Source organism: Eurosta solidaginis, chromosome 1 (genome assembly GCF_040869045.1).
Source record: "Eurosta solidaginis isolate ZX-2024a chromosome 1, ASM4086904v1, whole genome shotgun sequence".
NCBI lineage: Eukaryota > Metazoa > Arthropoda > Insecta > Diptera > Tephritidae > Eurosta > Eurosta solidaginis.
This window is the reverse complement of record NC_090319.1, coordinates 378068962-378092092: the sequence shown is the minus strand read 5'-3', so window position 1 is coordinate 378092092 and position 23131 is coordinate 378068962. Positions and strand designations below refer to the sequence as shown.

Sequence of the window (23131 nt, the reverse complement as noted above, 5' to 3'; positions counted from 1 at the left end):
CCACTCCCTCTTAAAATGCTCAGTAACACCTTTCGTTATTTACCCATATCGTACAAACATTATAGAGTCACCCCTGGCCCACCCTAATGGCGATATCTCAAAAAGGCGTCCACCTATAGACCTAATGCCCACTCCCTCTTAAAATGATCAGTAACACCTTTCGTTTGATACCCATATCGTACAAACATTCTGGAGTCACCCCTGGCCCTCCCTAATGGCGATATCTCGAAAAGGCGTCCACCTATAGACCTAATGCCCACTCCCTCCTAAAATGCTCAGTAACACCTTTCGTTTGATACCCATATCGTACAAACATTCTAGAGTCACCCCTGGCCCACCCTAATGGTGATATCTCGAAAAGGTGTTCACCTATAGACCTAATGCCTACTCCCACTTAAAATGCTCAGTAACACCTTTCGTTTGATACCCATATCGTACAAACATTCTAGAGTCACCCCTGGCTCACCCTAATGGCGATATCTCGACAAGGCGTCCACCTATAGACCTAATGCCCACTCCCTCTTAAAATGCTCAGTAACACCTTTCGTTTGATACCCATATCGTACAAACATTCTAGAGTCACCCCTGGCCCACCCTAATGGCGATATCTCGAAAAAGCGTCCACCTATAGACCTAATGCCCACTCCCTCTTAAAATTCTCAGTAACACCTTTCGTTTGATACCTATATCGTACAAACACATTCTAGAGTCACCCCTGGTCCACCCTAATGGCTATATCTCGAAAAGGCGTCCACCCATAGACCTAATGCCCACTCCCTCTTAAAATGCTCAGTAACACCTTTCGTTTTATACCCATATCGTACAAACATTCTAGAGTCACCCCTGGTCCACCTTTATGGCGATATGTCGAAAAGGCTTCCACCTATAGAACTAAGGATTACTCCCTTTTAAAATACTCAGTAACACCTTTCATTTGATACCCATATCGTACAAACACATTCTAGAGTCACCCCTGGCCCACCCTAATGGCGATATTTCGAAAAGGCATCCACCTATAGACCTAATGCCCACTCCCTTTTAAAATGCTCAGTAACACCTTTCGTTTGATACCTATATCGTACAAACATTGTAGAGTCACCCCTGGCCCACCCTAATGGCGACATCTCGAAAAGGCGTCCACCCATAGACCTAATGCCCACTCCCTCTTAAAATGCTCAGTAACACCTTTCATTTGATTCACATATCGTACAAACACATTCTGGAGTCACCCCTGGTCCACCTTTATGGCGATATCTCGAAACGGCGTCCACCTATGGAACTAAGGATCACTCCCTTTGAAAATAATCATTAACACCTTTCATTTGATACCCATATCGTACAAACATATTCTAGAGTCACCCCTGGTCCACCTTTATGGCGATTTCTCGAAAAGGCGTTCACCTATAGAACTAAAGCCCATTCCCTTTTAAAATACTCATTACCACCTTTCATTTGATACCCATATCGTACAAACACATTCTAGAGTCACCCCTGGCCCACCTTAATGGCGATATCTCGAAAAGGCGTCCACCGATAGACCTAAGGCCCGCTCCCTCTTAAAATGCTCAGTAACACCTTTCATTTGATACCCATATCGTACAAACAAATTCTAGAGTCATCCCTGGTCCACCTTTATGGCGATATCCCTAAATGGCGTCCATCCATCTTAAAATACTCTTTAATACCTTCCATTTGATACACATGTCATACAACCACATTCCAGGGTTACCCTAGGTTCATTTTCCTACATGGTGATTTTCCTTATTTTGTCTCCATAGCTCTCAACTGAGTATGTAATGTTCGGTTACACCCGAACTTAGCCTTCCTTACTTGTTCTTTGTTGATATCGGCTTGGTGCTCTGCAAGTCGTGTGTTTAGCGCCCTCTTCGTAGTGCCAATATATATTTTGTTGCAATGTTCAGTTTCATTTCCTTTGCACTCTATTTGGTATACCACGTTACTTTGTTGTTGTATGTCGATCGGGCTTTTTGTTTTTGTAAAGAATGTTGATAGAGTGTGGTTTGATTTGTAAGCCAGTGTTACTTTTGGGTTTTTTGTTATGTGTTGTGCTAGATTTTCTGAGAGCCTGGGAATATAGGTCGTACTAAAATATTGTTTTGGTTCATTCGGCGACTCTTTCGTTGTGGTTTGTGTGGGAATATTTATTAATTCTTGTTGTTTACGGTCAATTAGATTACATATTAATTTATTGGGATAATTGTTACTTCTTAGCGTCATTTTGATTTTTTCTATATTAGCGTTATGAAAACATTGATTGCTGATGGTCAGTACTTTATGTATAAAATTTTTGGCGGTATTTAATTTATACTTAAAGGGTTGTGATGAAAAGAAATTTATTAGGCGACCAGACGATGTAGGTTTTGTGTACCAGTCAAGTATAATTTTATTGTTAGCTCTATATATGCGGGTGTCTAAGAAGGGGATGTTGTTGTTTTTTTCCATTTCAATGGTAAATTGCAGTCTATTGTGGTATTTGTTCAGTGTACTTAAGATAATTTCCGTGTCGCTTCGTTTTGTTATTGCAAATACGTCGTCTACGTATTTGACAAGAAATTTGATACCAGTGTTTTGTTGTTGGTTCAGCTCAGAGTACATATTGTGTATAAGGTCGTCCATCACAATGTCCGCTATGGTGGGGGAAAGTGGGTTACCCATCGGCATTCCAAAAGTTTGTTGGTAAATATTGTTATTGTACATGAAATAGTTATTTTCTTTTAAGCAGAACTCTAATATGGTTAAACATTTGTTATTTGCACTTGACCCTAATAGATCAGTAAAGCTGAAAAACTACATATAAATTAATAAAACTGATCGGAAATTACCATTAAAACAATTTTAATTATTGTTTTATTTTAAAATGGATTACATCGGTGAGTATCATTTTACTACCATAGGGGTGAAAAATGCGACTGTTCTCTATTTGAGTACTTATTGAAACCAAAAGGGACTACTCTTCATATGTTCCCATATGAGTACAAATGGGATTGGTCCTATAGGTCAGTTTCGGGTATAACGGGGTACAATTAGTCTCTCCAAAGGACATGCTCAAACGAAAGGAAACAGCTCAACTCATTCAACATACAAAGAGATCAAAAATGGCAATGGTCGCGTACTCCTTTGCGACTCATCCGCGATTCGTCCTAGACTAATCGCATTTTTTGCGGGATATATATCAACACACAAGTCAGCATTTTCTATTAGTGCTGCATTATTTCAACGATTATTTAATTTCAACTGAATAGCGTAGAAAAAGTAGGTACTTTTTTACAATTTATCGCAATCCTATTTCCTTTAAACGGAAATATTATAATACGGCAAATTATGTTGAATTTGCAATTTTACATCATTTCAGTATTCGGTGCTTTAAGAATAAGACGAGATTTACATACATACATACACATATTCAAGTTTTTCTTGTCAATTCAAATCAATTTTTTTTTTAATTTCCCACGACAATTTGATTAACAATGTTGCTTAACAAAGGAACGATTTGTTTCAGATGTTTATAAGGGAAAACAATTGAGTAAGAGAACGATTCGCATACTTTTCATTTTCGAAGAAATCATTCCACGCGGTAGCTAAATGTTGTACATTAGGCGTAGACAGACCGAAATGAAATAATGTCACTGAAGATGGCACAATGCCGCGCATGTTTCATAAAGATGAACGAAATATTTGTGTGAAGCAGTTTATATTTGATTTGACCCGGTTTTTCAGTACAAGTTCAACTCAGTTTGTAATTTATGGCGTCGGATATACCCAACAAGCATTTGGGCTTGAGTACCACTAGAGCTCAAGATGATAGCTAGGCATACTTCTAAAATCTCAGGAATTGCTTGGAAATAGTGACTCAACTCGGGAATCATAGAGCAAAAGAGGGATTTTTTTATAAAGCAAAAAATGGTATTACTGAAGTAAAAAAAATTTAATTAACACCTTTCGTTCGCTAACTGGACACAAATGTAAAATTCCATACTAAAGTATTTTCACGAAAATAAAATAAAATTTATATAATTTATTTTTGATTAATTACACTTCAGTACTGCTATCAACGAGGTGTTTACTTCTCACAATAAACAGCTGTTAGTTTTTGTGTTACCACCTTTTAGATTTTTACCAATTTCACCTCAACTCGATATCCAATGTAGGATATCAACTGGGGACATGTGTTGAATATTCATTACAAAATCTCTCGTAAGTTGGATAATAATTGGAAAATATGAATGACGTAGGAGATCAACTCGAAAACTCTTAATTTTACAAAATTTCTCAGAGGTTGGGAGTGATTGGAGAATAAAATTGGATATCAACTAGAAAACTATCGGGTTTAAAAATAATTAAATAATGATTTTGGATATCTCCTCTGGAACTAGGTAAATATTTCGCTGGAGAAAAATTTTTTCCATGTTTGTTAAGTAAAAAAAATCCAGCTGTTTCCATATCTACAAATTATCTAGTTAATAAAAAAACCAATGTAGCTGGCGCAAAAAAACTTATCCCAAAGGCAGTTTTAAACATTGACTGAAAAACTGCTGAGTAGTTTAACTGGAGTTTAAATTTGACTAGAGTTTAAGCAAACTTACTTTAAGCTTAGCTTAACCTACTACTTAAACCGGGACTAAATTTAACAATTTTCAAAAAGAAATTTTATGTGTATAAATTTTTCAACTATTTTCATTTACATTAATTACTGCCTTTAAATGCCTAACTGTGTGAAAATTATATCAGATTTAAAATGCATTGCAATTTGACTATTCAAATGCATTTCTAATAACGTACTATTTAAGTCAGTTAAGCAAAAATAATCAAACTTTGAGTGCTACGAAATATATTCTGGCAATATTTTTGAGAATTGGTGTATTATATTACATAACCTTTTAAACAAATTCTGTGCAACCCATCAAATCTTAATTTAATCTGCTGTACTTGACAACACGAGCATTAATTAAAAAAAAAATATAGATTTATTTTTAGCCGTAATATATTTGCCTACTGCTATATTTGCATAAGTATGCGTTCCATTAATATTTCGCGGAAATTGAAAAATTCGTAGGCAATAAAGACAGTTAATTTAGGTGCAAATTATGTGACTGCGACGCAAAGTGTTACGGCGTCATACATAATCTGGCCCTTAATGTTGGCATGCTAGCCCAACTCACACTTTTGGATTTATAGTCGAGGTGCTCAATTTTACAGTCAAGTGCACTTATTCATTAAGCTAACTTGTACATGTAAATATTTTGAAAAATATTCAATCACGTATTCTTGATTCGTTATTAACTTGGGATTATTTTGGCCATTTTTCTAAAGATTTACCAAGAACCAAGAAACTATATTTTTATATCGGAAAATAAATTAAATTTAAATGTGAATTTTTAATTGAGCAGCCCCAAATCAAAATGCAATTATTACAATTGAACAGGTTGGAGAAAAGTGAGAAAATATAATCAAATAATCTATATTCTTAGTACAAATTAAATTTTTTAAAGTGAATTTTAAGTAAGTTAGACTATAATTTTCAGTTGATATCTTGGAAAGGAGAATAGCAATTTAGCGTTTTGATATGCAGCTCCTCAGCTGTTCTTAAATAATCACAAAAAAATTCAGATATGACAAAAAATTCTTCCAAAATAATTTTCTTGAAAAGTACCCTAACAATTGGCAGGAGGTCTGTTGAAATAATTGGGTTCACTAAAGCTCACCTATCAATGGTCATTGGGGTTTTGACAGAGCACTATCCTATGGGTATCCATGCGGTACGTCTCAATATACTGGAAACTCCATCCTGCTGTAGCTGTATGGAGGATGATGAGGTGGAATCACCAAATCACTTCATGCTTGATTGCTCAGCTTTTGCCATAACTAGGCGAAAGTACTTCGGTCACGACTCCCATGAATCTCCCGAGGATTTATCCAAAGTTGAGATCGGTATCATTCGGAGCTTTATCGTTGCTACCCAACGATTCTCTAAGTAGCTAGATCTAAGTCACCGTTATTTTTGGTGTATGTGGCATCACAACGGACTTTCGTGTTGTCCAAGTGAGCTATCCTTATCAGGGCAGCTACCACCTAACCTATCCTATCCTACCCTAACAATTCTACACTCAGAAAAACAGATTATCCTTAAACGAAGTAAACATTACAAAAAGAAAAAAAATCTTTAAATTGAGGAAAGTTTAAATTTTATGGGTAAGAATTTCTAGTCCTTGTAGAATACTTTTAATTTATCTCAGACAATTTTTTTTATTTTTTCAATCAAGAACATTTGTTTGAATATTTCTCACAGTATTTACATACAAGCACGAGTTCGCACAGTAAATAAAAGCACTTGACTGTATAGTTGAGCACATCGACTAGAAATTCACGGCGACGATATTTTGTAATCTTTTTTTTTTTTTTTTTTTGATTTTCTCTATTGTTAAGAAAATTATTCTTACAAGCAATGAAAAAAAGGTTTAGCTTTTAAGAAAATTACTTGCCGAGATGTAGGGAAGCATTGCTATGACGAAATATCGCAAACATTTTTTCTTATTCTTAAAGCTACTTTCCTCGTTTTCGGAAATATTTTTTGGAGTGTAAAAATAACTCCCAAATGAACTCGAATACATTTCAGTGATGTTGACAAATTGACAACGGATGAAAAACAAAAAAATCTTGGGACTATTTACCTCCGATTTAGGCCGAGCTTCCCTTCCCATTTGCGTTGTACCTTTTTTAATTTTCTCTACATATTAGCGGGACGATACCTACATGCTCCATGCCGACTCGGAATGGCAACTGCAAAGCAAACGAATGTACACTTAGAAGCTTTTCATTACAGAAATATGTACACTCGGAGTTTTTGCCAAGTTACTGTCAAGTCACTGCCCAGTTAGAAAAACTCTTTTCTAATTGAACCAACTTTTTTCTAAATTTTCGGTGCTGCTTTGCCTGGGACTTGAAGTCAGGACCATCGGTGTGGTAGTTGGAGCATCGTAATCATTCCCAAAATGCTTCACAAAAACATAACGCATTCGATTTTTTTTAGCATCAAAATGTACATAGAGCACCAAATATTCGTACAGCTACGCACATAAATATAGCAGTGAGAGTTTCATCAATTAAATTCTTCAACATTTTACGAAAAAACTTCTATTCGCCTTGAAATGAAACTGTTTAAAATAAAAAAGATCGAAAACTTGAGAAAATTTTACTAAAGCAATGAGGAGTTTTCTAAATTTTTTAAAGAATGGTGTTTTCTAGCCAAATCAATTAAGTTCCCCCACAAAGTAAAATTTATAGGTTTCTCAAAACTCGCATTGATTTCAACAATGTTTTTTCCGCAGGATTTTTTTTTAGATTTTCTCCTCACGAAGTTCATCCTGTTTCTTTTATATGGAAGCAAATCTGAAACACACTTCCAGAAAAAAAAATGTCAAAAAGCAATGCGAGTTTTGAGAGACTTAACACCAGCGGATTAGGGGGCTTAGAATATACCCACGACAGGTGTGCATATCGTAATAGACATCTAAAGTGCCCAAATGGAGGAAGGAGTTGTGTAAGCCCAATCCTTCCAAGAGTTTGCTAGCGTAATTTATAGCTTCTCCAACTTATTTGCCAACCCCATTTACACCCGCGGCTAATCTTGTTTTTCGCAGTCGAGATTCTGGCAACCCCAAATTACTCATGAAATTAAGGAGTGGATGCAAGATGGCCTAGAAGGTTAAATATGGTCATATTAAATCGTTCTTGTACTTTATTCAGATACCGAAATGTACCGGATCTATATCCGGCAAAAGATCATGAAACTAGCACACCCTATAGCTTTGTGGCCCCCAGCGGGTTAGGGGATCAGAAAATACCCGCGGTAGATATGCCTGTCGTAAGAGGCGACTAAAATACCAGATTCAAGGGGCTGGGTAGCGCAACCCTTCAGGTTGCCAGCGCAATATATAGCTTCTCCAAACCAAATTGTCAACCTCACCTATCCGCAGCGAATCCTGTTTCACTAAGAGAAGAGTCTCTGGCGACCCCAAGCTCCTCATGGAACTTGGAGGTGGAGAGGGAGAGAATGGCCTGAAGGTTTAATGTGGCCACATAAATCGTTCCCGAAATGGTCGGGCTAGCACCTTAATGGTGCTGTGGTACCGGAGCGTACCGGATCTGTATCCGGCAAAGGACCATCACATCGATAACACTCCCCAAAGCCTTCGGGGAGCAACCTTATCGCTACAACAACAACAACAACATAACTTTGGGGGGGGGGGGGTACCTTAATTGCTACAACTCCAACAACAATAGACCTATAACTTGTACTTTGATGGACTAGAACTGTTTGGGCTTCAGCGTATTCAAACAATTTAAATAACACCAAATAAATAGTTTAAAATTTTTGTAAAGTTTTCTAGATATTATCGAATTTTTTCATAAATGTTTTGAAATTGGTTCGCATAGTTTCAGTTACAAAATTCATGGGAATTTTTCCTAAAATATCGAAAATAAAAAAGAAGAGTTTAAAAAAAAAGAAAAGACGTTATTTAAAAAAATTGATATTTTTAACACGCTTATATTAGCTTCACTTGTATGTGTGCTTGTTTGTAACTCTCTAGGCTAGGCGGGCAAAGGAGAGTTAGACCCATCTAGCGGCAATTATTGGTGGTGGTATGAACATCAGATATCTAAGTGGATTGTAGATACTAAAACGGAACCATATTTGCGATTTTTTAAATTTAGTTATTTTTAAACTATATTTATATTAATCTGTTCGCTGCTGCATGTTGGGCTTTCGGGCATTGTGGATAAGTGTTTTCTTAAGCATATAGGTCAAAATTACAAATAGAAACAGTTACTTAATTTTGAAAGATACTATCGTGGTCTCATGCGTCTCTTTTCTCTAACCCACTGAAGATAACCCGTCGTATGCGCCACCATATTAAACATTCTGTATAAACGCTGCCAAAACGCTAAGGGGGAGCCATCTTGAACAGACAGCTGACAGATAAGATATCACACTTGCCTTCTACACAATGCTTTCGGGTGTACAGATTTTTGACAATGATTTTCCAATTGAGAAGTATCCGTCGTGCAAAATTATAATAAAAATGTTATGACTGTTTTTGCAGACATAAATCAAAACCTCATTAACGACATTTTATTATTTTGCTTCTTATTTTGATTTATAAATGAAATGTGTAGTGTACGTGAGGTTGGGGTGCGGTAGGGTCAATACGACTAAAGTATTAATTTGTTAGGTTTGGCTATTTTGTGTGACATGTCCATAAATGAAGATTTATTGGGCGCCATTTCGTCAACTCATTGACGTATAAAAAAAAAATAAACAATTATTTCATTCATAGTCCTCTAGATATGCAATTTGTGAAATTTTTGTGAGAATGTATCAAAATTAAATGACAGTGTAATGCGTAAAATTTAATTATTTACGATTGCACAAAATAAACAACCTATCGTAATAAATATCTTCAAATGTATGATAGCTCCCAGCGTACAAAAAACCAGTACACGAGTCCCATTGATGAAATTTTAATATAATGAAAATGCATAGACACCTCATTAGGTAAACATGAATTCACTATAAATTTGAGCGTAAGCGTGTTAATTTTTATTTATCCAATGCGTATTTAGGCCCGATTTTCAGTACAAGTTCAACTCTGTTTGTCAGTTAAACTACGCTTAAACTTATTATGCAGTTGTTCAGTCTATTTTAACTGAAATTTAAGCTAAGCTTAAGCGACCGATCTGGCAGGATTAAACTCTAGCTAACCTACCAGTTATTTGCATTCGTTAGAAATGGCGTCGAATATACCCAACAACCATTTGGGCTTTAGTAGAATTAGACTTATTGTTCATAACTAGGCGTATTTCTAAAATCTCAGAAGTTGTTTCGAAGTAGTGGCTCAACTTGAGAATCATAGCGTACTCAGTAAAAGATGGAATTTTTTATAAAGCAAAAAGCGCTATTACTTAAGTTGAAAAAATCTTATTAACAACGTGGGGTTCGCTAACTGGACTCAAATGTAAAATTTCTATACTATAGTATTTTTATATATGATTTATTTTTGATTGAGTACACTCGCTTCATTACTGCTATCAACCAGGTGTTTTTTTCCCACAATAAACTGCTCTTAGTTTTGATGGTACCACCTTGGGGATTTTTTTCAACTCACCTGGACTCGATATACAGTAGATATCAACTGGAGAAATGTCTTGAATATTCATTCGAGGACTGTACATTACTCAAAATCTCTTGAAAGTTGGATAATAATTGGAAAATATTAATGACATTAGAGATCAACTCAAAAACTCTAAATTTTAAAAAATTTGTGAAAGGTAGTGATTCGAGAATGAAGTTCGATATGAACTCGAGAACTATCTGGTTTAAAAATAATTAAATAATGATTTTGGATATCTCCTCGGGAACTAGGTAAATATTTCGCTGGAGAAAATTTTTTTCCATGTTTGTTAAGTAAACAAAATCCAGCTGTTTCCATATCTGCAAATTATCTAGATAATAAAAAAACCAATGTAGCTGCCGCACAAAAAACCTATCCCAAAGGCAGCCTTAAACATTGACTGAAAAATTGCTGAGTAGTTTAACTGGAGTTTAAATTTGACTAGAGTTTAAGCAAACTTAGTTTAAGCTTAGCTTAACCAACTACTATAAACCGGGCCTTAGACACACATATGTAGACATACACCGCGTAACCACAATGAGAGCACAGCTGCAGGTTGATCGGCAATGCAAAGAGGATCAATGGCCATGTGGCGTTGGCATAAAAACCAATTGGGAAACTGGTTGCTCTGGTTTCATTTGAAAATAAGTGATACATTTTTTGATTTTGCTATTTGTTCACAAATCTTTTACAATCCATGCACAGATTATTATTTTATTGCTATGATTACAAACTACGATTAAAAATAGTCCAACTGAAATCGAAAGTTGACGTTTGAACATGGCAAGAAAGGTATTTAACAAAAACTAATGTAGTAAACCAGCTATGCAACAAAAAACAAAGGCAACAACAAGCAAAAAAAAAAAATGTCATCTCTTTAAGCATTCAACCATAAAATCGGACCATTTATCGTATGCTGCCTTAGCCGCCATGGCCCTGTTGCTGCGGTTGGTTCCATTTATTCGATCGTTTAGCTTTGGGTCAATGGACGAATAAAGCGTTTGCACTTTAAGTGGTGCTTGCTGATCAGTGATGTACAAATATTTTTTGGTATACTTAAGTTACATGAGGTAACGTAACAAGTAATGAAAGTTAAATTCGATAGAAACCGCCCATTATAGGTCTATTGGAAAATTCATTATTTTCGAAAACTAAGAGGTAGATTTCTTCGGAGAGCGAAATAGCACTCAGTCAATCCAGTATACAGTAGAGGTTTCACAAACCCCCACTTAATAAAAACAAAAAAAGTGTTTGTGTGCTCAGGACGGCTTTTCACACATGCATATGGCTTAATTGGTTGGGATAGCAGCTTTTCGGACCAAGTTAGTGGGAGTGGTATGAAGTAGATGAAGTAATCGAGAGCAAATGATATTGAAGATTCACCTACGCTAATATTATGTGCAGTCGGCCAAAAGTTTTGACAAAGGCTTGAGGGATGTATTAGCATGCCAACGGCTAAACGGCGGAACGGTAGCGAATAATCAGCGCGGAAACGACTGAACGGCAGTATTGAAGCAGGCGGGCAACGGCCGTTGTAATGGGTGTCCTGACAACAACAGATGGTCTACGATGTGGCAGCGGTGGCAACCGTCGGATAGTGGAAGTAAGCGATGGAGCGCATCATAATGGCAAGAGATAAGCGACGGTAACAGTTGGATAGCGGCCCGAATAGCGCGTCAAAATGGCAACTGACAGATGATGGTATGACAACAGGACCACCAGTCAGATAGCGGTGCGGTCAATAACGGCAGTAGGTGTGGGGGCGTGTTCCACGGGCGGAACTGAAGGGACAGGATCGTCGATGGTGGCGAAGTGATGGCGGAATCTCTTTAAGCTTCATCTTGCTCAGTAGTCACAGTGACAAAACCAACGGTAGTCGTGGGCGGCTGAACACCCCGGCTTCAGCTCAGCACGCTATATAAAATGTACCAATGAAGGGCGGGGTTTCCCAATCGAAATTCCGTAGACTTGCCCGTGGGCGGACACGACTCGGGGAGCTTGAATGCATTCGCCCAGTCATCTATGCAAGAAGAGGGATGACTCGCACCACGAACAGACTCCGGTTATTAGCAGATAGCTAGCAGGAGCAGTTAAATATACCCGACCAAAAGTGCTTCGTCGCTAGGCAACGCAATCTCTAGGAATTGCCCGCTACCTTATTTGTATCGACTTGGAAGTAGCGTTACGCCAGCTTAAGCGGGTATGCCAGTCCGCTTGAGCGGTAGAGGTTTGTTCAGAACGATTCCACTTCACTCAAATGGGCCGGCTTATGGCTGAAGCGATAGTTGGTTATCTGGTCACAGAGGTAGCGGACTCTCAACATCAAGGCGGATGAGGAAAGTAGCTGTCGTCCTTATCTAGGTGAAGAGCGACCCGCGCTATGACAGCGCTCCTTCCACCATATATCCATTCCCGCTGATTGAAGTGCGAGCACTAAAATGACGATTTCATTGAATTTGCACAGGTATCTGTTTTGCGAGAGTTTAAGCCATTCAAAAGTTCTAGTTTTCCACCAGGGGGGAGGGATGACAGACATTGATTTAGAGCAGACAATTGTTGCGATATACCGAAAGGTTCGTGCGTAACTGCAACACCTGGAAAATTGGTGTATATTAGAAATTACGGGGATTTCTCGGTGCTTGTCGACCAGCTGCCCTTTGAATCGATGTAGTGGCTACTGAATTTAGGGCAAGTCTTATCAACAGCTGTGTATTTATGTATGTAGGTGCATGTAAGATGCATTGCCTTTAGAGAAAAAAGTAATAAAAGAAGTGCATAAAAAACGTATCGCAAAGCCAAAACATATTAATAAATGTACATCTAATATCATGTCCACCCACACACATGTACCTTTGTATGCATGATTTCATGCACACAAGATGCCATACAAATGCAGAAAATAAAATTAAAAGGTTTAGAGTAGGCGGCAAGATGGAAGAGCAGCCGCAATGAAATATGCTGAGACAGCAGGTGCGGTTGCCGCTGAAAACTCAATTGTTAGTTTGGCATTTATTATAAATAGGTACTTATGTACTAACATTTGTACTTTGTTGTTTCTCTTTATACTCAGCTGAGCATAGCTAGCAGAGTATATTAACTTTGTTCGCATTACGGTAATCCGTAACGGCATAAACTAATCGAGATAGATGTCGACTTCTATATATATCAAAACGATCTGGGCGAAAAAAGAAATTCATTTAGCCATGTCCGTCTGTCCGTCCGTCCGTCCGTCCGTTAACACGATAACTTGAGTAAATATTGAGGTATCTTGATGAAATTTGGTATGGTTCCAGGGCACTCATCTCAGATCGCTATTTAAAATGGACGATATCGGACTATAACCACGCCCACTTTTTCGATATCGAAAATTTCGAAAAATTGAAAAATTGAAGGAAACGAAAAAGTTCTGCAGGGCGAGATCAAAAGCCCTTGGAATCTTGGCGGGAATACTGTTCGTGGTATTATATATGTAAATAAATTAGCGGTACCCGACAGATGATGTTCTGGGTCACCCTGGTCCACATTTTGGTCTATATCTCGAAAACGCCTTCACATATACAACTAAGGGCCACTCCCTTTTGAAACCCTAATTAATACTTTAATGTGATACCCATATCGTACAAACACATTCTAGGGTCACCCCTGGTCCACCTTTATGGCGATATCCCGAAATGGCGTCCACCTATAGAACTATGGCCCACTTCCTTTTAAAATACTCTTTAATACCTTCTATTTGAAACCCATGTCATACAAACACATTCCAGGGTTACCCTAGGTGCATTTTCCTACATTTTGATTTTCCCTTATTTTGTCTCCAAAGCTCTCAGCTGAGTATATAATGTTCATATTTATTTTCTGTGACTTACAGCATTAACGTTGATTTATTGCCGCAATTTTGTATTTCCATTTAACTTAGATGCAAGAGGGCATTGATTGCCCTTGCGTTTGAAAAAGTTTTATTTGAAATTTTGAGTTTTAGAGAATATTTTAAGAACATTGTAAAATTTTCATGAATATACCTATGTTGGAGCCATGAAAGTTTGTTAAACATGAATGAGTGCATAAGCTATGGTGATTCGGCGGGCGAATAATTTTTTTTTTTTTATAATTGTTTTATTTGTTATTTTAGTGTACTGTATGTTATTCTAAATTTTTATTTTATTTGTTTCTCTTGTAGAAGAACAGAGGATGCTAATAACCTGTTACACCTTGTATGTATTCATTGGGGGCGCACACTGGGGTCTCTAGGGTATTGGCTGCGAGTTGAGCCACCTTATTTTGCTTTGAAAAGTCCCGCAGCTGCGAACTACAAGCGTACTTAATGGCTAATGAAACAAATGAAATATTGCCCGGTGAATCTTGTACTCAAAGAGCAATACCCAAAACTAGCAGAAGAACAACGCACTCTCCCTAGGGAAACGCGAGTCACTCTAGCTCAACCTCGATCTGGATATTGTAACAGGTTAAACACTTACCTATCCAGAATCAAACGCGACATACAAAACATATATCCTGCTTGCAGTGTGTCCCCACATGACAGCAACCATCTCTTTAACTGTATTCTGGAACCAACGTCTTTAACACCCCTCTCATTATGGTCCACCCCTGTTGAAATAGGTTGAAACAGCAAGTTTTCTTGGACTCCGTTAGAGGATAATGATGGCAATTTGCGATCGGTCGCATCTATTAGATAGGGCGAAGCACTGCTTCAACCACAACAACAACAAGACCAATCCTTATGCCCTGCGGAGTTTGCATAAAATATGCAAGTCGTACCGTGTTGTACGGAAAAAGCAGAACAAAAGAAACTGACATAAAAGCTGAGATTTAGAACCTCAAGAGGTACCATATAGCTTTGCGAAATCTACGAGGTTAGGTAAGGTTGAACTGAGAGTCCATGAGGGCCCTTAGTAAACTGCATGAGTTCGTAGTGTTACTAGAAGCTTGTCCTGCTACTAAACTGAAAAACCCCATAAAAACCAGGGCTATTGTTACAAAATAGCTCTATTCTCTTAGAAAATACTGGACATTTTCTTGGACCTATACCACTTTCTGCTTCTCGATTTGACAGCCGTATCACTCCAAACAGCTAGACACTTAGCCAGGCCAGCGCAGGGCACTAGCACAAAACGTGCTCAATCGATTCCTCCTCCAACCTTTTCCTACATCTACTATCACTGACCAAGCCTAAATTAAAGGCATGAGACGCCACAAGGCAGTATCCAGTCAGAATACCTGTTATGAATCTACAGTCCTCTCTTTTTAATGATAGGAGTAACTTTGTTGAACTAAGCTTGTAAGACCTACACATGATCTTAGACACTTTCCAGCCCCACGCTTGGGTCCACGTCTTTGTGTATTTTCGTGAGTAACTTTATTGTTAACAAGTAAGGAAGGTTAAGTTCGGTGACAACATAAGGGAAAATAACCATGAAGGAAAATGAACCGAGGGTAACCCTGGAATGTGTTTGTATGATATGTGTATCAAATGAAAGGTATTAAAGAGTATTTTATGAGGGAGTGGGCCATAGTTCTATAGGTGGACGCCATTTAGGGAAATCGCCATAAAGGTGATCAGGGTAGTCTAGAATTTGTTTGTACGATATCGGTATCAAATGAAAGGTGTTAATGAGTATTTTAAAAGGGCGGCGCTTAGTTCTATAGGTGGACGCTTTTTCGAGATATCGCCATAAAGGTGGACCAGGGGTGACTCCAGAATTTGTTTGTACGATATGGGTATCAAATTAAAGGCATTAATGAGGGTTTTAAAAGGGAGTGGTGGTAGTTGTATATGTGAAGGCGTTTTGAAGATATCGACCAAAATGTGTACCGGGGTGACCCAGAACATCATCTGTTGGATACCGCTAATTTATTTATATATGTAATACCACGAACAGTATTCCTGCCAAGATTCCAAGGGCTTTTGATTTCACCCTGCAGAACTTTTTCATTTTCTTCTACTTAATATGGTAGGCGTCACACCCATTTTACAAAGTTTTTTTCTAAAGTTATATTTTGCGTCAATAAACCAATCCAATTACCATGTTTCATCCTTTTTTTCGTATTTGGTATAGAATTATGGCATTTTTTTCATTTTTCGTAATTTTCGATATCGAAAAAGTGGGCGTGGTCATAGTCGGATTTCGGACATTTTTTATACCAATGCAAATGAGTACAGATAAGTACGTGAACTGAGATTAGTAAAGATATATCGATTTTTGCTCAAGTTATCGTGTTAACGGCCGAGCGGAAGGACAGACGGTTGACTGTGTATAAAACTGGGTGTGGTTTCAACCGATTTTGCCCTTTTTATCGTCCTAGAATCTAAGCCCCTACCAAATTTCACAAGGATTGGTAAATTTTTGTTCGACTTATGGCATTAAAAGTACCCTAGACAAATTAAATGAAAAAGGGCGGAGCCACGCCCATTTTAAAATTTTCTTTTATTTTTCTATTTTCTTGCACCGTATCATTACTGGAGTTTAATGTTGACATAATTTACTTATATACTGTAAAGATATTACATTTTTTGTTAAAATTTGACTTAAAAAATTTTTTTTTAAAGTGGGCGTGGTCGTTCTCCGATTTTGCAAATTTTTATTAAGCATACATACAGTAATAGGAGTAACGTTCCTGCCAAATTTCATCATGATATCTTCAACGACTGCCAAATTTCAGCTCGCAAACATTTTAAATTACCTTCTTTTAAAAGTGCCACGCCCATTTTCCAAAATTTTACTAATTTTCTATTCTGCGTTATAAGTTCAACTCACCTACCAAGTTTCATCGCTTTGGTAATGAATTATCGCACTTTTTCGGTTTTTCGAAATTTTCGATATCGAAAAAGTGGGTATAGTCCGATATCGTTCATCTTAAATAGCGATCTGAGATGAGTGCTCAGGAACCTACATACCAAATTTCATCAAGATACCTCAAAATTTACTCAAGTTATCGTATTAGCGGACGGACGGACGGACGGACATGGCTCAATCAAATTTTTTTTCGATCCTGATGATTTTGATATATGGAAGTCTATATCTATCTCGATTCCTTTATACCTGTACAACCAACCGTTATCCAATCAAAGTTAATATACTCTGTGAGCTTTGCTCAACTGAGTATAAAAAGCATCCAAAAAGCGTGATAAATAGAGAAAATTTAGTAAGAGTAAAAGCACGAAACTAAAAAGTCTGTACGAGCAATCTAAGCCGACCCTTATAAACAATTCGAAACATACAGCTCAAGTAACAAATAATATCATGCGTTTTTGACAACTATCTTAACCTTATTCTCATATTTTGCTACCAGCTTGACTGCCTCGCGAACAATTTTTATTCCTCTCGTATCTTCGGGTCTGTGGATATTAGTGGCTTCTTTCGCGAGTATATTCTGAGCAACTCAAAACGTTGGGTTAAACGTCTAAAATAAAAACGGCCATCTGCTTCGTTCTTTTTCGTTCTCTTCCGCTCACTTTTGAATTTCCTTTCCTCTCTTTTTTTCTCTTTTCCTCTCTACCTATTTTTGTTCGCTATCTCTTTAACTGCTTTATTATTTTCCCACATCTCTACATCCCTTTCTCAATTTCAGGAATTTACCATCCTGTTTCTCTTTGTGCTCCTCGCCATCACATCCTCGCCTCCTTCTCTTTACCTTTACGGTATGGTGCCACCGCAAATTGGGTACTTACTGAATATTTTGTTTCATTAATATTTGCAGAACCTTATTTTAAACCGATTTTGAATTACTTTGGTTTCATAGACCGATTTTGAGATGTAGAAGAGAACTTTCGAGCACGATTTGCTCATATTTTTATGTGAATTCAAAGAAATGGCAAATGATTCGGAAAATCGATTTTCCCGCTCCTGTGAATATATATTCCATATAACAAGTTGGGAAAAAATGATGGCGGGAATATACCAAAACTAAAAACAAGTGACACAAAAATCTGTACATCCACAAAAAAAAAAATTCTAGGCAAAACGTGGCTGCACGAGTTCATACGAGAAGCCAAGTTCCATAGCACGAAAATGAGGTGATCTTATGCCGCTAGGTCTGAGTTTTGGTGTTCTTCGAAATGTATACGGTTGTGCAGTGTGATGTTGAACAATATCTACACTCACTAAGCAAATAATGGTCAAAAAGCCTATTTATACTGCTGTTTCACACATAATTGACCGGCTATCTTTTAATTAATATCTACATCCATTAAAGCTCCAGAAAATTTCGGTCCGGAAATATTATTTAAGCGAGTATTGAAAATATATGTAAATAGGAAAGAGAGAAAGGTGCGCTTGTTTTTTCCAAGGAATTTAGATGAGTTTACAATAGATGTGAATTTTATGAACGAACTGGATAACGCAATCTTAATGACCGCAATGCATATTTCAAGAAACAATTGTAATCCTTTTGTTCGTATCTTATGGTTTCCACAAAATGGCCGCATATTCGTCTGTACCTATCACTTTGTCTGTTTTATACTTTCTTCCATGCACTAAACTTTCTCCGCTGTTTTTCTCCGATCTCCCTCTATAACAGTTTCTCTTGCCTTCGTCATTTTTCTTTGCGCTATTTCTTCATCCCTTCTCTTCACCCCGCTCTCCTTTCCCATATTCTGTGTTTTCCACAAATACATTCAAATATTCTTATTTGAGGCTTTGCATGCCTTATATTAAATTATATTAAGGCTGGGTGCGAGTTGACCTAAATTTTAGGTACCTAAACTAATATTCCACTGGAACTTTCCAGCACTGCAATAATTTAGGAAAAGGCTGTCAAAACTGTGCGAGTTGATTTGAAAACCTAAATTGTTTATTTCTGGTAAGAAAATAATAACAATACAGGAAATTTGGTATTTTTGATGCGTTTTCACACTTAAAAGAACAGAGGTCAAATAGGGTCCGCGGTAAGTACCTATCCCAAGATGGCAGTTCAGGAAAATGCAGTGGCTCCGTTTTACAAGGCTTTTTTTGGGGCACAGTGGAGTACGTACACAATGACCTTTTCTATAATCTCGAATTCAATACCTTGATGTGGGTACACCTCCAATAACTTCTTTAGGCCAATTAGTGCACTTGGCTGCCAAATATGTACATACATATGTTCAGATTGCGGTCCATATTTGGGAAGGATCCAATTTTTGTGTCGCCAACATCAGCTTTAACAAAATTGAGCTCACCATCACATACAATCGATCGGACCTTAATATCAGCAGGGATCATAGCTGTATGATCTATGATTTACTTGAATTGAATGGACAAGAGCCATTTATTTGCATATACAATATTGAAAAATCAATATTTTTGTTTTTGAAATATGACATTTGAATTTAGTTTGAAATACTTTTCAAATTCTAAATTTTTATTTTGCACTGCTTGCCGACAGTTTCCATTGATTTAGGTTTTTCCTCTATTTAGGTAAATATTTAGGTCAACTCGCACACAGCCTAAACATGAAATAGTCAGATCTCAGCGCCACCTTTCGGTAGTCAAAATTGTCTACTCCAAATCGACTGAACCGCTGTCAATCGCTTTGTTAACGAAAGCTATTACATTTTGACACATAAAAAAGTTGATTTAAATCAGAGTGGTACAAACTTTATAGGGTGGGTCTAAAAAATGTTTCTTTTCCTTTTGGTATGTTAAAAATATTGTTCAGGTCATCCAAAAAGGTAGCCTGTAAAAGCTTCTATTTTTTTTTTTGCTGATTTGAGGTGAATTTTGAATTCGTAAAAGTACTAAACGAGGCAAGTTCACAAAAATCATTTTGAACCTGTTTCGTAGACCTGTTCAATTCCCTACAAGGATGTGTATAGTTAGTGGTTTGGGTACGAAAGGTTAAACCTTTGAAAAACTAAAGTTGCGTTAAGGCACCTCTAAACATTAAAACAAAAAAGCTGGTAGTTTTACATGATATGTTTTTGGATGTCCTGAACAATATTTTAAATATACCAAAATGGGAACAAAAATTATTTTCTTATTGGCCCACCCTTATACCTAATAGATTGGACAAATTTCTTAAACTTGGTATTGAGGGCTGCTTTGAAGTGCATCACAAGCCGTTAAAAAGTATTCGCATTCAAATTTTAAAAGCAGATAAACAAGTTCAAATTTTATAATCTCTGACCCATTTACATTCACAAGTTGATATGCTTTAATTAAAAAAATTTCCGCGATACTAAATTAAATTTTAACATTATTAATTCACTCACTTTCTGTATGCACAACAGGACCCGGCTTGCCACCACTGCTGCTGCTACCACCAGACGAAGCGCCAGATAATGAACTGTATTTAGCGAATGGATGCACAGAAACACTTGGTCCATAACTGTGTGTGTTAATTTGCGCCGAATTGATGATGGATTTGCCAACATCAGTCACTTTATCACCAGATGCAGCAACCAAATTGCCGCTAGCACTCAAAGCATATCCACTGCCTTTAATCAATTGACCCTTGAGCGCTGTCACGCCACCAGTAATTGCTTTTACCGCTTGAAAAATGGTGTTGAGTATTGATTTCTTAAACGACCACGGATTATATTCAACGGAGTTGCCCTAAATTGTTGAAATTAACAGAAAAAAGTAGAAAAAAACGAGATTTAAAATATTTATATTTTGCAATTGATTTTTAATTAATGGCATATAAAGTTAATATATTTATTTATGTATGTACATGCGCCGATTCGTATGACTTGTAACTCTCGACACCGCTGCTGCCGCCTGAGCTGCCCGATGCTATGGACGCTGAAGCTTGACCGATGCTCGCTAGTAAACCAGATTTTATATGCGCAACATAATCAAAACTGCCTGAGCGTTTTTGTATTTGCGACTGACTATCTGATGCAGCATTATCACTATCTTGCAGCTCAACATCTTCTAATGAAGTAGCTTTATCTTCACTTTGTGCAGGATAGCTGTGACTGAGTAGAGGTAATGTGAGCAGCAGAGCATAGAATAGCTGAAAAGTAGAAAGAAAACACAGTAACTATGTGATATAAGACAGCTTGTATATTAAATAAAGATTTGTTATTAACAGAGCTATTGACAAATATCACCCAAAAGCTGTTAATGCGCTGAGCTGTGCAATATTAATTGTTTGTGTCGTTAACAAGTTACAGCATTAGATGTGTGCGCGCATGCGCAACATTAAATGTTATGCGCATGACACATTTTTCTACAAAAATTTAAATCAAAATGAACATTGCATCACTTCAATTGTGATATAATCGGAAAATATTATTCGTGGAGGTGCAAATTTGCAGCGTGCATATTACATATGGCGCAATAATGCGAAAGTGTCACCAGTTGCTCATGCATTCAGCGTTGCATATGAACGCCAAAGTTTTGCTGCAAGCAGCGAATCAAGTTTTTATTAACAATTAGCAAGCATTAAAAGAAAATAGAAATTTTCTGCAAGTAAATTTAGACTTGCGCACGTAATTCTCTAAATAACAAACTGTAAATGCGTGTATTAAAAAAGTTTTAGTACATACTTAAAATGCATCACATACGATTTAACAATTTGTAGTCATGTCTTTACAGGTTTTTATTACTTTTCCCCTTATTTATAGAATTTCATAATAATAATGTAATATTATTTTTATTTGGTAATCGTTGTTTACACTTGGGTAATTTTTTCTTATTTTTACCTTTTTTTGTTTTACCTTTTTTTCGTATTGTTATTTTATAAATTTTTATTATTATTAAATAATCACACAATTATTTACATATCTAGTATAAAAGTTGTCCCAAATTTCACGCCCGATTTCGTTTAACTTACTTTTTGCCAATTCGCTTAACCTGCAAACTGCCCGGTTTTTGTAATAGAGCGCGCAAATCATCAATTTTAGTATCGAAAAATTATTTTTCGGAGACACATATGGAGCTCCTACCTATAGCCCCGATATGATCTTAAAACAGTTCTGAGACAGTACAAAAAAAAAAGTTTAATGCGCTCACTGTTTGGTGAAATTATTATGAACGTGAATAACAAACACGGCAAAGCAATTTGTTAGCCGAAAAAACGAAGTGTAGTTGATTTACTACTCACACCATTACTCATATTTCCGCTGTAGCACTTAAATTGAATGCGTTAATAGCAACGCTGTGCATAGTGTAAACAATTTTAAAACTTAATTCTTTAATATATTAGAAATAAGTAAATGAGCTCATTTTTATTTTAAGTAGGTGTCTCTGTAGATTTAGAAGTATAAGAATTTTTTTTATATATATAATATTTCATCCCAACCCATGCAGAAGTGCCCGAGATTACCTCTTTCGAAAATTAAATAATTTCATATATAATATGCATGGTACATAAATTTCGAAATTTGACAGTATATAAATAGTGTCAAATAATTTAATGTGCTCTGCAAATTTTGTACAATAGTTTTTGTTTTTACCGGCCTATACCACATGATTCAAGGTTCGATTCGAGCTCAAGGCCAAAACAATAATTTTTTTCTGATGATAATTATTGTTATTTTTTAATTTTTCTTAATTTGAAAAATTGTATTTTGTTTTTGGAATAGTAAGTAGACAATTTTTCAGACAATCTGTCATAGCTGTGTAGATAGGTCCGTTTCGAAGGGTGCTAAGCCTTCATCATCAGTACGCTTTAGGCACGCTGTGCTAACCACAGCAATCAAATTTAGAAAATTTTAAAAATAACATTAATTATCATTAGAAAAAAATTATTGTTCTGGCCTTGAGCTCGAATCGAACCTTGAATTATTTCTGTACAATAGATATATGAGTAGGAGCTAACTTGGTTCCACTAATATACCCACTTGCATGAATTTTTACGGCAAAATCCCCCAGTCTCTGGACGACTCAGTTGAGTTTTCTGCCGATTTCTTTAAATCCAACTGTGAAGACCTTACTGCTGTTCCGAATCTGCTGCCTGGTGTTTTTCAACGATTAGACTTTTTATCTCTATCGATCTTC

The 23131-nt window shown here is 36.7% G+C and overlaps 1 protein-coding gene across 2 annotated transcripts in view; it reads right to left on the bottom strand.

The window, feature by feature from the left end:
- The window catches only part of LOC137238330 (uncharacterized), a 54384-nt gene that overhangs the window by 17082 nt on the left and 14171 nt on the right, over positions 1-23131 (bottom strand). For both annotated transcript variants that reach the window (XM_067763195.1, XM_067763194.1), the window contains exons 2-3: positions 20859-21143; positions 20398-20740 (exon numbers count right to left, since the gene is read on the bottom strand). In XM_067763195.1, coding sequence (XP_067619296.1) covers positions 20398-20740; positions 20859-21143 — 628 coding nt within the window. The remainder of the gene's footprint in view (positions 1-20397; positions 20741-20858; positions 21144-23131) is intronic.